This window comes from Mauremys reevesii, linkage group 2, assembly GCF_016161935.1.
Source record: "Mauremys reevesii isolate NIE-2019 linkage group 2, ASM1616193v1, whole genome shotgun sequence".
In the NCBI taxonomy this organism is placed as follows: Eukaryota; Metazoa; Chordata; order Testudines; family Geoemydidae; genus Mauremys; species Mauremys reevesii.
The window spans coordinates 175,938,509-175,950,798 of record NC_052624.1 but is presented as its reverse complement, the minus strand read 5'-3'; the positions used below and the strand labels follow the sequence as shown (position 1 = coordinate 175,950,798).

General features: G+C 43.0%; 1 protein-coding gene across 1 annotated transcript in view; it reads left to right on the top strand.

Annotated features, from left to right (window-relative positions):
• The first annotated feature begins 713 nt into the window (after positions 1–713).
• Positions 714–12,290, top strand: part of LOC120396953 (androgen dependent TFPI regulating protein) — a 46,203-nt gene continuing 34,626 nt past the window's right edge. Inside the window, exons 1-3 of the mRNA XM_039522237.1 lie at positions 714–962; positions 10,059–10,193; positions 11,893–11,994. Coding sequence (XP_039378171.1) covers positions 810–962; positions 10,059–10,193; positions 11,893–11,994 — 390 coding nt within the window. The 5' untranslated portion in view covers positions 714–809. The remainder of the gene's footprint in view (positions 963–10,058; positions 10,194–11,892; positions 11,995–12,290) is intronic.

Below are 12,290 nucleotides of genomic sequence, written 5' to 3'. Positions count from 1 at the left end.
TATCTGGAGGTTAATGTGATTAAGCAAACAAGCAGGTAAGTAGCAGCTCAATAAAGAAACTACGTAGCTTACATTACCCCAGGCTGTTGCCCCTTCTCTCTGTCCCCTCCCAGACATTTAAAGTGACTTGAATTTTGTCAGACCAGCTGTGCACATTTGTAAATACTTAAGTAACATGGATTGACAGAATAACCTACTTCAGGCAGACTTTCTACAAAGAATGTCAAAGATGATTTTCAAAACTTACGAAACCAAAGAACCCTAACATTAGTGTATTAACCCCTTAGATCCTCCCTCTTTTACAACACTAACAAATGTATTCAGTTCCCCTTGGAAAGCCCTCTATTCTTTCCATCTTTTTTCATTGTTGAAACAAAAGTGACAAAAGTCTCCCCAAATTGATCCAGGCTCATGGCAACACCAATATCTCACCAGAAGGAAAAACAGGGATTTTTTCCTACTTGTCCAAAAAGAATGTGAAACTCAGTTATGCAAAACCAGCGACAACCTCCTCCCCTGGTGCAAAAACACCAAAACTTATGTAACTCTGCAACTAATCTTCAGTAATCTTGAGTGAGGCATTTAAATCCAGGAAATAAGCCTATTTTTTTCCCAAGCTTATCAATAGAACAAAAAAGAGAAGAAAAAATAAGCAAAGTCCAGCCAGTGTTGTAATATTTGTTTCATGTGAGCAGTGTCCTGACTTTCTTCAGACAGCAAACTCTCCTGCAGTGCAATTTCCTACCCAGGACTACTGAACGTTAAAAGAAAAGCTGCTTTAGGGCTTGAATAGCACTCACAGCAGAACCATGGCAATCGCTACACTGGCTCTGTACCATTCCCTTGTTTTTGTCTGGTATATTTTTGTTACCTATTCAATCTCACTTGTAAGAGCAGAAGACCGGCCATCTGAAGTGTTCCTTTACGGTAGGCAGTGGAAATATTTGACAGTTCTCAATCTGGTAAGCACGTAGTATACAGTGGTACCAATCTGTCTATTTGTCTGTCTACCATCTGTGCCTTAAAACATATGCAGCTGGTGTATTTGCTGCTGGTATACTGCTTTCTTTTATGGTTTATACCCCAAAGCAAACTAAATAGGTATCCACATTTGTGTTGTTTATGTATAAAGAATATTTGGCAGCAAATTGCAATACTTTCAAATTCTATATATACACTGTAGCTAGTTGCCTCATTGTTAAGAGACGAGTTAATCGTGAGAAGGAAAGAAATGTAGAATGTGTACAGGAAGGATGTACAGCTTTAAAGCATGTTATCTAATCCTAGGAATAGAATAGTTACCAATTAGTATTAGTATATGTATATTCAGCACTGAGTAGCATGCATGCAGTGAGAATTATAGTTCTTTGAATATGATTTTAACTATTACAAAATAGATAAGCAGTAAAACAAAATATGGTGAGGTAATAGCCAATCATTGCATGTACTTAATTAAAAAAAATTATTGGGGGGAGGGACATTGTAAGTCACAATGGGCAAAAAGAAATGTAGAAATATGTGCAATATTATCTCATGCATTTCAAAAAGTGTGATCAGTGACTTGCTGTGTTTCTTAGAATTACACTGTGATATACTGACAATAATATATTTCTGCATCACACATTAGTACTAATATCACACCATTACTAACCAAATGAAAACATATAACATATGCTGTCCATAGGACAAAACTTGGTCCGAGTAACTAGCCCAGGTAGCTGAGCTGTGCAAAGGGGATTTCTATGGGTGGAGATAGGGGACTGTGGATAGGATTCCTACTGAGCTGTTGTTCTGGCAATGGAGCCCTTCAGGAACACTAGTTAACCTCGAGGCTCCCTAGCCCTTGCATTCCCCTTGTGACCCAGTCAGCGGTGTATGGATTTATATAGCAGTGGAACCTCCAGCCCTGCCCGTGCCCATCCTTATCCGTAGCAGGCCACTGGATGATGCCACACTGGGAGTTACCACATAATAGAGGGCACGGCGGCACTCATCACAGCACTTTGTGAGTCTAAGCCCTGCAGGGTAGGGATTGGCTCTTCTCTGTCTGTGTAGCATATACAGTAGTAGTCAATATAAATATTTCCTGCTGCGGCTACTAACAACCAGCAACTCGAGCCACCTCATGGGCCCCTGACATCCTGTCTGAGCTTCCTCAAACCACACTTGTCCTGTCTTAGGCTGGGCCCTCCACACCCACAGAGTGAGGGGCAGGATTTGGGGCTATACCTTTGGGCATTCTTATGCTGTATTTTTAAAAACCGTTAATGAAACCCAGTGACAAAATAGATTACTCCCCAGTGTTTCCCAAGTAGTATATAAATTCCTCTCCTTGGGAGATACCTGTCAACATCCTAACCACCGAGGGCCAAAACATGAGCCTGCTGTTGAGCTGCTGCAGAGCCCGCCAACATCGCTGGCCCTTGGAATGGATTTGTGCCACCCAAACAGTAAAGAAAACCTGAGGCAAAATGGTCCCCCTCAGGCAGATCCACAATCAGCCCTCCCCATGGCCCTGCTGCAGGGCCACCCAGAGGGGGAGGCAAGTGGGGCAATTTGCCCCAGGCCCTGCAGGGGCCCCCACAAGAATATAATATTCTATAGTTTTGCAACTTTTTTTATGGAAGGGGCCCCCGAAATTGCTTTGCCCCAGGCCCCCTGAATCCTCTGGGCAGCCCTGCCCTGCTGTCCACAATTCTGGTCACCAGGGGAGTGACGCTGGGTGAAGCTACCCTTTTCCCAGTGTCTCGCTATGAGCATGGGCTAACAGAAAATGACTGTGCTGCTTTTCCTCCCCATCCTTTCAGAAGCAGAATTGACTATTCCAAAATGGAGCAGTCAGCAACAGGGGCGGCCACTGGGCTGAAGATACCACCCTCCAGTCACAGAGGAAAGGTGGTGAGATTCAGACAGGGGCAGGAAGTGGTGGAGAAAGCAGAAGCTCCTCTATGGTACAAAATCCCTCTTTCTCCAGAGACTTTTTCTGAGGAAGTGGGGAGGGTGTTACAGCAAGCACCTGATCCCCCATTCCTTCCCTCGCCTGCACAGGCTGCTCTGTGGAGTCTGCTAATATGTCTGGGTAGCAGTAACTTCCAGGGTCCCTATATGTGGCAGAAAAAGAGAGGGGAGAGGAAGGGGTTAGGATACCAGAGGCCTAATGGAGGGGGCGAGGAGCTAATGCTTGAGCTCGCTACCCCTTTTGAGGTAGAGCAGTTGCTTCATGACTCAGTTGCTCCATGTCCCATACTGAGGTGGCCTAACCTTACAATCAGAAAGACCACCACAGAGTTCCCCTTTAGGGAACAAAGGGCCTCCCTATGTCCCTTAGGATGTAGCTCCCAATGTGTAGTGGAGATTTTTCCAAAATACACCACAAAGAGTCAACGTGCATAGCCATGTATACATTACCATTGTGTGGTTGTGCCCCTGAAAATGATGCACACATTGCAATTTCCTTTTGGCAGTCGAACCTGCCACTTGGTCTTTCTCTAATTCTGTTTGTTTTCATGTCAATACATAGATCGCTCCTTGTTTTCACATCACTGTAAATTAGATCAAAGATGGGATCCCAGCTGAGCCTTCCTCTACTTGGCTGCTTCCCCTAGTCTCTCCCTCGCATCTATCTTTCACACTACCCAGTGCTCGTGTGTCCTGCAGAGGAGAAGCCCGCATATGCAACCACTTCACTGGATAGAAACAGGCTGCAGCCAACACCCTGGGGCTGGCTGGGCAGTGGTCAAAGGGCAGGAGAACATGGGGAGCAGAAAAACAGCACCTTAAAATTTCCTGCTCAGATGAGGGGCACTAGAGAGACCTGCTTTGAGTATGTGCACCAGCAAATAATAACTAGGAGACTGTTCAAAATTGTGAAGGCTTTGGAAACAGAACTGTGATGCTTCAGGGGATACTGGATCTGTCTCTTGGAAGTAAAGCTAGCTGAAAAATTTCAGACCAAACAGTTTTCTGTCAGAAAATGCTGATTTGATGGAACCAAAACATTCTGAGGGAACGTGTTGATTCCGCTGGAAGTTTAAACTGAACCCAAGCAGGCAGGCAGACAGGTCAGTGGGCCAACCTGGTTTCCTGCCTGTGTCCTACCTCCTCTTTCCACAGTCAACCTGCCAGCAGGTGAGCTCACCAGGCTGCCTGGGATCACTAGTAGTCCATCTGGTGGGGTTTTGGGGCTCCAGGTTGCCCAGGTTCCTAGTTGCCAGCTTGGAAAAATATCACCTTTCCTTTTAGTCCTTCCGAAGTTGATTTTTTTTTTTTGAAAATTTCCATTCCAATCTCTGACTTTTTGTTCTGATTTAGAATGAAAAGAATTTTAGAAATGCAAAGTTGCCCATGCCATGGAAATTCCAGGCCCTGCACAGCTCTGCTTGGAAGCACACACTTGCTTTCATGTATACTCCTCTTTTAGCAATTTCTCCACATTCACACCTGCTGTGTGAGCCTCCCAAGAGCCAGACTCTAGCTCTCATATGCCACTTCAACTCCACCTACCTACTTACACTATTTGTTGCAGTCAGAGCCTCCAAAAGGAGATAATGTAGGGTGGTGTTGCACAAGAGAAAAATAATAGCGCTACGTGTGTTTAGTATCAAAGGCTTTCATTGGTCAGTTCCTGAAGAGATAGAGGGGACTATTGGACAGATAAGAACAGTTTTACATCTATTTTGCGTAACATGAAACATACTTAGATTGTAAACTGTCTGGGGCAGGGATTGTTTTTTTGGTCTGTGTTTGTACAGTGCCTAGCTAGCACAATGGATCCTGGTCCATGACTAAGGTTCTTTTGTTGCTACATCAATACAACTAATAATGAAGCATCCAGAATAAGTTATTACCCAAAATCTTTCCATCTATCACATAAAATGATTTATTGCATATACACAAGTAGAATAGTGCATAAAGAACATCCCCAGACATCTGAAAACAGACATTTGCATCCACACTCCCTCTCCCAAATTTTGTTCATTACACTTGCATCCGAAGAAGTGGGTATTCACCCACGAAAGCTCATGCTGCAAAACGTCTGTTAGTCTATAAGGTGCCACAGGATTCTTTGTTGCTTTCATTACACTTGAATCTCTCATTATTAAAATGGTTTTGATTGTACTAAAGGTACTGTTTCCTATTTGTTTTCAAATAGAGCCAATATTTACTGCACATATTTTCTATAATTTTATAGTGTGAATATATATGTAGTAAAATTTGATTTCCATATCTAGCAGCCCACATGGAATATCAGATTTATACCCCATTAAACAAAATGCTGTGGGCTGTGTTTATGACTATCAATTTGGGAATTAGATACATTCAGGTAACCAGATGCTGTCTTTGAAAATGAATCACGGGAATAAATAAATGGAAATACTTGCTTTGATCAAATTAGGTGAGATTTGAGTTTTGCCACTGATGCCTCTTAGTTCAACCGATCTGTCTGGCCAAATTAAATAGGTACAGTTAACAAAACATGTCCTGTCTATAAGCATTTCTAAAGCCCTTATCACTGTGGCACTAAAATGGTTTATAGGAAACAGAGAGGTTTGTCCTGAAGGGCCAATCAATTCCCCATCCTTTTCTGCGGGTTAATCATTGGCGTCTCCCTTTCAGAATGTTTCTGTTCTTATTTCTCTTCCTGTTCTGGGGGGAACACTTTGGGGAATCCTTTTGAACTACATCTGGCAGATTTATATACTGAGAGCAGCTGCAGTTGCAAGTGCCAACATTGCTGCTTGGAAAGTCATAGGGACACCTGAAATAATTTCATCCTTTTGTATATTTTCTATTATACTTACATAATTGCAAAATGTGGATTCATGTCCAGGTATGAATTTTCCTGAGTTTGTGAGGGTTCAGCTCTGGTGTTCAAGCCCCTCTGTGTTTGATTGTACTGTGATATATTATGGGAGCACTTGTGTTGACTCCATAATTACGGTTGTGTTCAGTTTTCCATTTTTAAAGTGGGGTTTAAATTCTCTTGTTACACCTGAAAACACAGGCTGAGTATAAGCCAAATGAAACCAATTAACAGCAGGCACCTATGGAGGCACACAGCAGCAGAACGCCTCTCAGTGTTTACAGGATATCTGGGGGTATGTCTACACTGCAACTAAAAACCCATGGCTTGTCCAGGCCAGCTGATGGGGGCTTACAGGGCTCGGGCTAAGGGGCTGTTTAACTGCAATGTAAACATTTGGGCTCAGGCTGAAGTTTGGGCTTTAGGACCCCGTGAAGTGGGAGGCTCCCAGAGTTCAAGTTGCAGCCTGAGCCCAAATGTCTACACTGCATTTAAACAGCCCCTTAGCCCGAGCCCTGTGAGCCCCCGACAGCTGGCACAGGCCAGCCACTGTGTCTAGTTGCAGTGTAGACATACCCTGTGGTACCAGGGCTTCACTCCTGCACTTTTCTAAAGGTATGTCTACGCTTCCAGCTGGAGGCATAATTTCCAGCTTGAGACATACCTGTGCTAGCTCTGATCAGTCTAGAGCACTAAAAATAGAAGTGTAGCCACAGCAGCGCGAGTGGCGGCATAGGCTAGCCATCCCAAGTACATACCTAGTCTCTTGGCCTGGATCATAGACGGAGTGGCTAGCCCCTCCGCTGCTCATTTCATTGAGGCTACACTTCTATTTTTAGTGTACTCGTTTGATCAGAGCTAGCACAAGTATGTCTCCTCGAGCCAGAAATTATGCCCCCAGTTCAAAATGTAGATGTACCCTTAAGGGGTGAAATTCACCCTGTGCACTAATTAGTCCCACTTATACTCTCCAAATAAGGCTTAAGAGGGACTGAAGTGTTCATAAGCCTCAGGCAGGCCTTCTGCACGGAAGTGAGTTTCACCTAAAGTGAGCCGTAGTACCACAATTCCTTTCCTGACACAATAGTTAACTTTCCAAAGTCTATAGTCGCTCTTGCAACTTGTAATTTGAGTGTGCACACTAATTGTTAGCACTTCTCTATTTCTGTTAAACCATATCTGATATGGAATATTATTTCAGTTAGGTGGTTAATTTACTGAAACTGTTAATTTCCTAATTTTTTACCTTTTTTTTTTTTAAAAGTATAGTTATAGCAACATTGGGCTAAGATGTTCTTTCAGTTATACCAATGGAAATCCACTGAATTCAGTTCAGTTACTTTGGATTTCTATTACTGTAGCTGAGGGTAGAATGTTGGGTTTCTTAAAGGTATGCTCCTGAGATTAAATTCCAGGACTATTATTTTGGGGGGGGGGGGGAATAGGGGCCTATGGATACAGGTGTGTGAGTGTGCAAGTGCTCACACACAACTACCTAAGTAAAGAAAAATGAATGGAAAGTTTTCAATCTGGGAGATACTATTGACCTCTTCTGTAAGCTACAGAAAGAATGCTAGACTGAGAACTTGGATGCTTTGGGACCATCTGTTTCTTTTCCATCCAAATGTTTGTTTTAATTGATTTTAAGGGAGGGAAATGAAGTTTATTTCTGTCTCATGATTAATGTACGGCTCACCATAAAAGCAATAATCAGCCCTTTGTACGCTGGGAACCACGCTTCTCTCAAACAGGGAAAGCCTATGAGATGCTTTATTAACGATTAGTTACCCTGTGTCACCAGACTTTCACTGTCATCTTGTCACACAGGTCATTTCATTGCCATTTGTCATGCTGTTTAAAGTATAGGGAGAAAGTATTGAACTGAACATTGTAGCTTGCTGTACAGCCTGCAGTAGTTATAGCCAATGGCATACAAGAAAAAGAGCAATTCTTAAGCACCCATCTCCCATGTGTGTGCCTCAAGGAATGGGGCCCCAGGGTCTGATCCGGCAAAGCACTTAAACGTGTGCTTAACTTTAAGTATACGAGGAGTCCCGCTGAAGTTGAGCATGTGCTTAAGTGCTTTGCTGCTTTGGGTCCAGCACCTTGCAAGATCGAGCCCTTAGAGTCCAAAACTCTACCCACAGTTAGAGAGGCCAGTCTTGGTAAGGAAGATCTCAAAGTCAATGGTGAAAGACACACACACATATTTAAAGGGCTGTTTTTGTGTCAAAAACTGGAATGAGCTTGAACTATAAGTATTTGTGGTTCTGGCAGGGTTATTTTTAATGACAGTTGCATTATTCAGTCTATAAGCCTCCTGTCCAATTCAGGAGGAAGAATGGTGTTGGGGGTGAGCCACAGCACTATTTGTCAAGTGACCTGCATTCAACTCCCACCTCTGCCTCATATTTCCTGTGAGACCCTGGGCAAGTCACTTTGCCTTTCTGGGCTTCAGTTTCTCTATCTTTTGTTTAAAACTAATTACCTACCTCCTAGGGGTGTTGTGAGGCTTAAGTCATTAATATTTAAACACACCTTGACATCCTAAGAGGAACTACACTATAACAGCACAAAGTATTGCATTTTGAAATTATTTTTTTTGGTGGGCAGGGGGAGGCCATCCTGCTCCCCATCCTCTATTCTGCATCTAAAACTTTCTGATCAAGTGCTGTGCCAGTGCTGTCCCCTCCCAAGCCCCACCTCTCCAGGCTCCTGAAGAAGTAATCAGTCCAGCCTTAGATATCACACAAACTCAAAATAAAAATCTGAATCAGGGTGAGATCATGGCAAAAGAGACGTCATTCGGAATGCTTAACGGTATCTTTCCATCTCAGCAGTGCCAGCATTTGCAATAGACTGAGTTTCCCAGCACAAGAGTGAGAGAATCTAGCTTTAAAAATACCACCAGTAATCAAGAAAATTGAGCTCAGGTTCAAAGTTGAGCATAGATTAGCAGTCAAAGAGCAGCAAGTTCTTAATAGGCTTTATCTTTACTTTTCCCCATGTTTAGTGCATTACAGTCCATTGAGTAGCACTAGCAGAGGTGGTTGAAGAATAAGAAACATCGTTTTCAAATACAATTATTTGATGATCAGTGAAAGAGAATACAGATAATACATTATTTGCATAATATCATCAGACCATCTATGAAGTTAGCTAACTAAAAAAGAGCCAGAATTAATTGGTTACATTATTTGCAAAAAACATAATTCAACCAGCGCTCTCAATTCTAGTGCAATGAGGTCTTATTTCTAGTTACCAAGGCCCAGATCCTCAAAGGTATTGAGGTGGCTAACTCCTGCCTTAAAGTATTTTTGAGGATTTGAATGTGAAGTCCTGCTCTTGCATCCCCCTGAATTCAGCAGAAATAGGTTCAGGACCCAGTACAGGACAAATCTTTTTCTAGTGGCTTCTCTGTCTAACACAGCCCTTTTAGGGTGTTTTGTATTGGTTAATTGGTACAGTACGGGCATGAGCTCTAACGCATCACCACCAGCCAGAAGGCACCATCTTGGCAGGACCAGCTCCAGGTTTTCTGCCGCCCCAAGCAGTGAGGAAAAAAAAAAAAGCCAATCGGCGGTACTTGGGCGGCAGCTCAATCGCACCGCTCCATTCTTCGGCGGTGGGTCCTTCACTCCCTCTCTTCCTCTTCGGCGGCACTTTGGCAGCAGCTCAAAGAGGAAGAGAGGGACTGAGGGACCCGCCCCCGAATTCCCGCCAAAGACCTGGATGTGCTGCCCCAGTAGGGGACGGAGTGCCGCCCCTTTGTATTCACCGCCCCAAGCACCTGCTTCCTTAGCTGGTGCCTGGAGCCAGCCCTGCATCTTGGCTAACCTGTGAGAACACTTATAGGTTTTGCTTTGTGGGAAACATTAGAACTCTGAATAGCTACCGATTTGTCCCCTCCCGTCACTACTTTGTTGCCTTGAGGTTAACAATTAACATATTAATTGCAAAAAGACCTATCTTACAACACATCCTGCCACTTCCAGTCTGAATAAAGCTCACTCTTCACACCACACTGTTCTGCTCGCTCCATTAAGAAAGGTACTGTTAAAGTAAAGTAATCTCCTGAACTACTTTATTTAATCACTTTCAGTTAATAAGGAAAATTGAGCCAAAAGCTATTTCCCTGGTGCTGACTTGTAGTTCACCAACAAAACAGCTCCCTAAAGAGCAAGTATTGAGTTCATGCAGGAACATGCTAATCAAAGGTGGATGAAGATTCCCTCATTATCTGTAATTAATTTAGGTTTTGCAGGCTGTTTTCTATGGGATCTCCTTCCTGGCTGATGTGTTGAGACTAATTAAGAAACTGCCAAGTGTTAAGTACATAATTTCCTGCAGAGACCTTCTCTTCAGTGTCCTGGCTTTCCCTGTGTCCACAGTAAGTAACCAATGTCCATAATAATAATCATATATACACATGTACCAAATAGATACAGCTATTACTAGGGAGCTTCATTTTGTCTTTTGAAAACAGAACAAATCCATTTAAATGAGGAAACAATGCTTAAATCTAGCCCCAGATGTGAGGCTAGCTAGTCGTTTAATGTTGAACATGTTGCTCTGACATGGTGGTCTACAACCCAGCCATAGGCAAACAGACATCCACCAAAATCAAAGGGCAGAAAGAAGACATTCTGCTACCCTCATATATACAGAGCCACTGGAATTATCTACTGAAGTAGTTTCACCGAAAGGGTAACATGTGCCTTAAGAGTCGAGTAGGGTCCTTAAAAGGCAATAAATCCTCATATTGTCTTCCCTGACTGCAAAATGAATTTAAACAAACACAGAAGAGAAACAGACTTAAATGATATTACTTAGAATAATCTACAACGGATTCATTTTGGACTGTCTGCTCACATGTAGACAATTGTGTCCACCACATGGTTCTGCATATAATGGGCCAGAGACTGAAATAACTTTGTCAGTACAACTCAGTATGAAAGCGGCTTGCAGAAGCTGGCCTCAGGAGAGCTGAAACTCATCTTTAACTGGGTCCACAAGCATTTCAGCCAGGTGAATCAAGAGAGGCAATTCTTGCAACTGAGACTAAGCCATCTCAGCTACTAGTCATTCTTTGCAAACCAGTTTCTTGTAACACTGCTGTCACATCTCCCATGCATGCTTCTGGATATGTAACAGAAAAGGGCTGAACACCAGGATGTATCCGTCTGTAACCTGCATGCGCTATATTTAGTATTGACAATCCTCCTCACCTCTCATGCCCTCAGTTTCCATAATATGGACAACTTGTGCTCAAACGTAAAACCAGGCCAAGAAAGTACAAATGAGCTTTCGGATATCAGTAGCTGATACTGGGATTCATTTCTTACACTTAAATCCTCCCACTGTAAATCCTCCCCTATTCGATCAGATGGGCCCAAGATACAGCCTACTCCTGTACCTACAGCTTAGGAATGAAGCTTACGGACTTTACCGGCATGCCAAGATTTAGACAATCAGTCTTGCCACTATCTGCTTTTACTTTGTTATTGAGCAGAACAAATCCTTTGGCATGACAGCCAAGGCCTAGGAACCTTGGATTATCCAAGATCCCACTGGAAAAATAAGAAAGGTTCAAGGATAGTCATGTGTTCCCTGGAAATGTCAGTGTCAGCAGTTTATACAGTAGAGGAGGGGGTTTCTCATAGATATATGCCCCAGAATACTGAGAAGGCAAAGGCAACAAAGAATCCTGTGGCACCTTATAGACTAACAGACGTTCTGCAGCATGAGCTTTCGTGGGTGAATAACCACTTCTTCAGATGCAAGTCTTGCATCTGAAGAAGTGGGTATTCACCCACGAAAGCTCATGCTGCAGAACGTCTGTTAGTCTATAAGGTGCCACAGGATTCTTTGTTGCTTTTACAGATCCAGACTAACACGGCTACCCCTCTGAGACTTGAGAAGGCAAAGTGAGACTGACATGGCTTTAACAACAGCAGAGCACTGCATCTTGCATTAACTTCCCTTCTTTACTTTGTAATTTGTGTGATACATTGGTTGTTTTATCTCGCAAGCTCACATTTTTCCTACAGACTGCTTTGCCTTTTACAACAAAAATTCTTTTGTTGCAGTTTGTGTTTATGTCCTTTTGGGTATTGTATACGTACAACCGAGAACTGGTTTACCCCAAGAGCCTGGATGGGATCATTCCAATGTGGTTAAATCATGCTATGGTGAGTAAAAAGCCGGACTAGCGCCTGGAACACACAGACTTTTGCAATGAATGTTCCACTGTTGCATTATTTATCTTTCCAAAAGGGTTTCACAACTTTTCCCCCCCTGCTGTCTATTTAAAGCACACACTGAGCTGTATGTAATGAACGGATGTATGCGCTATAATTGCCCAAAGAAGCCCTTTTAGCACACAGGGAATGTCAGTGAATCATGGCACATCAAGCCTCTTAAAATCGATGAAAAGATGTGTAATCATAAAAAGAAAACCTTCAAGGTTACTGCAGTTCAAAAAAAG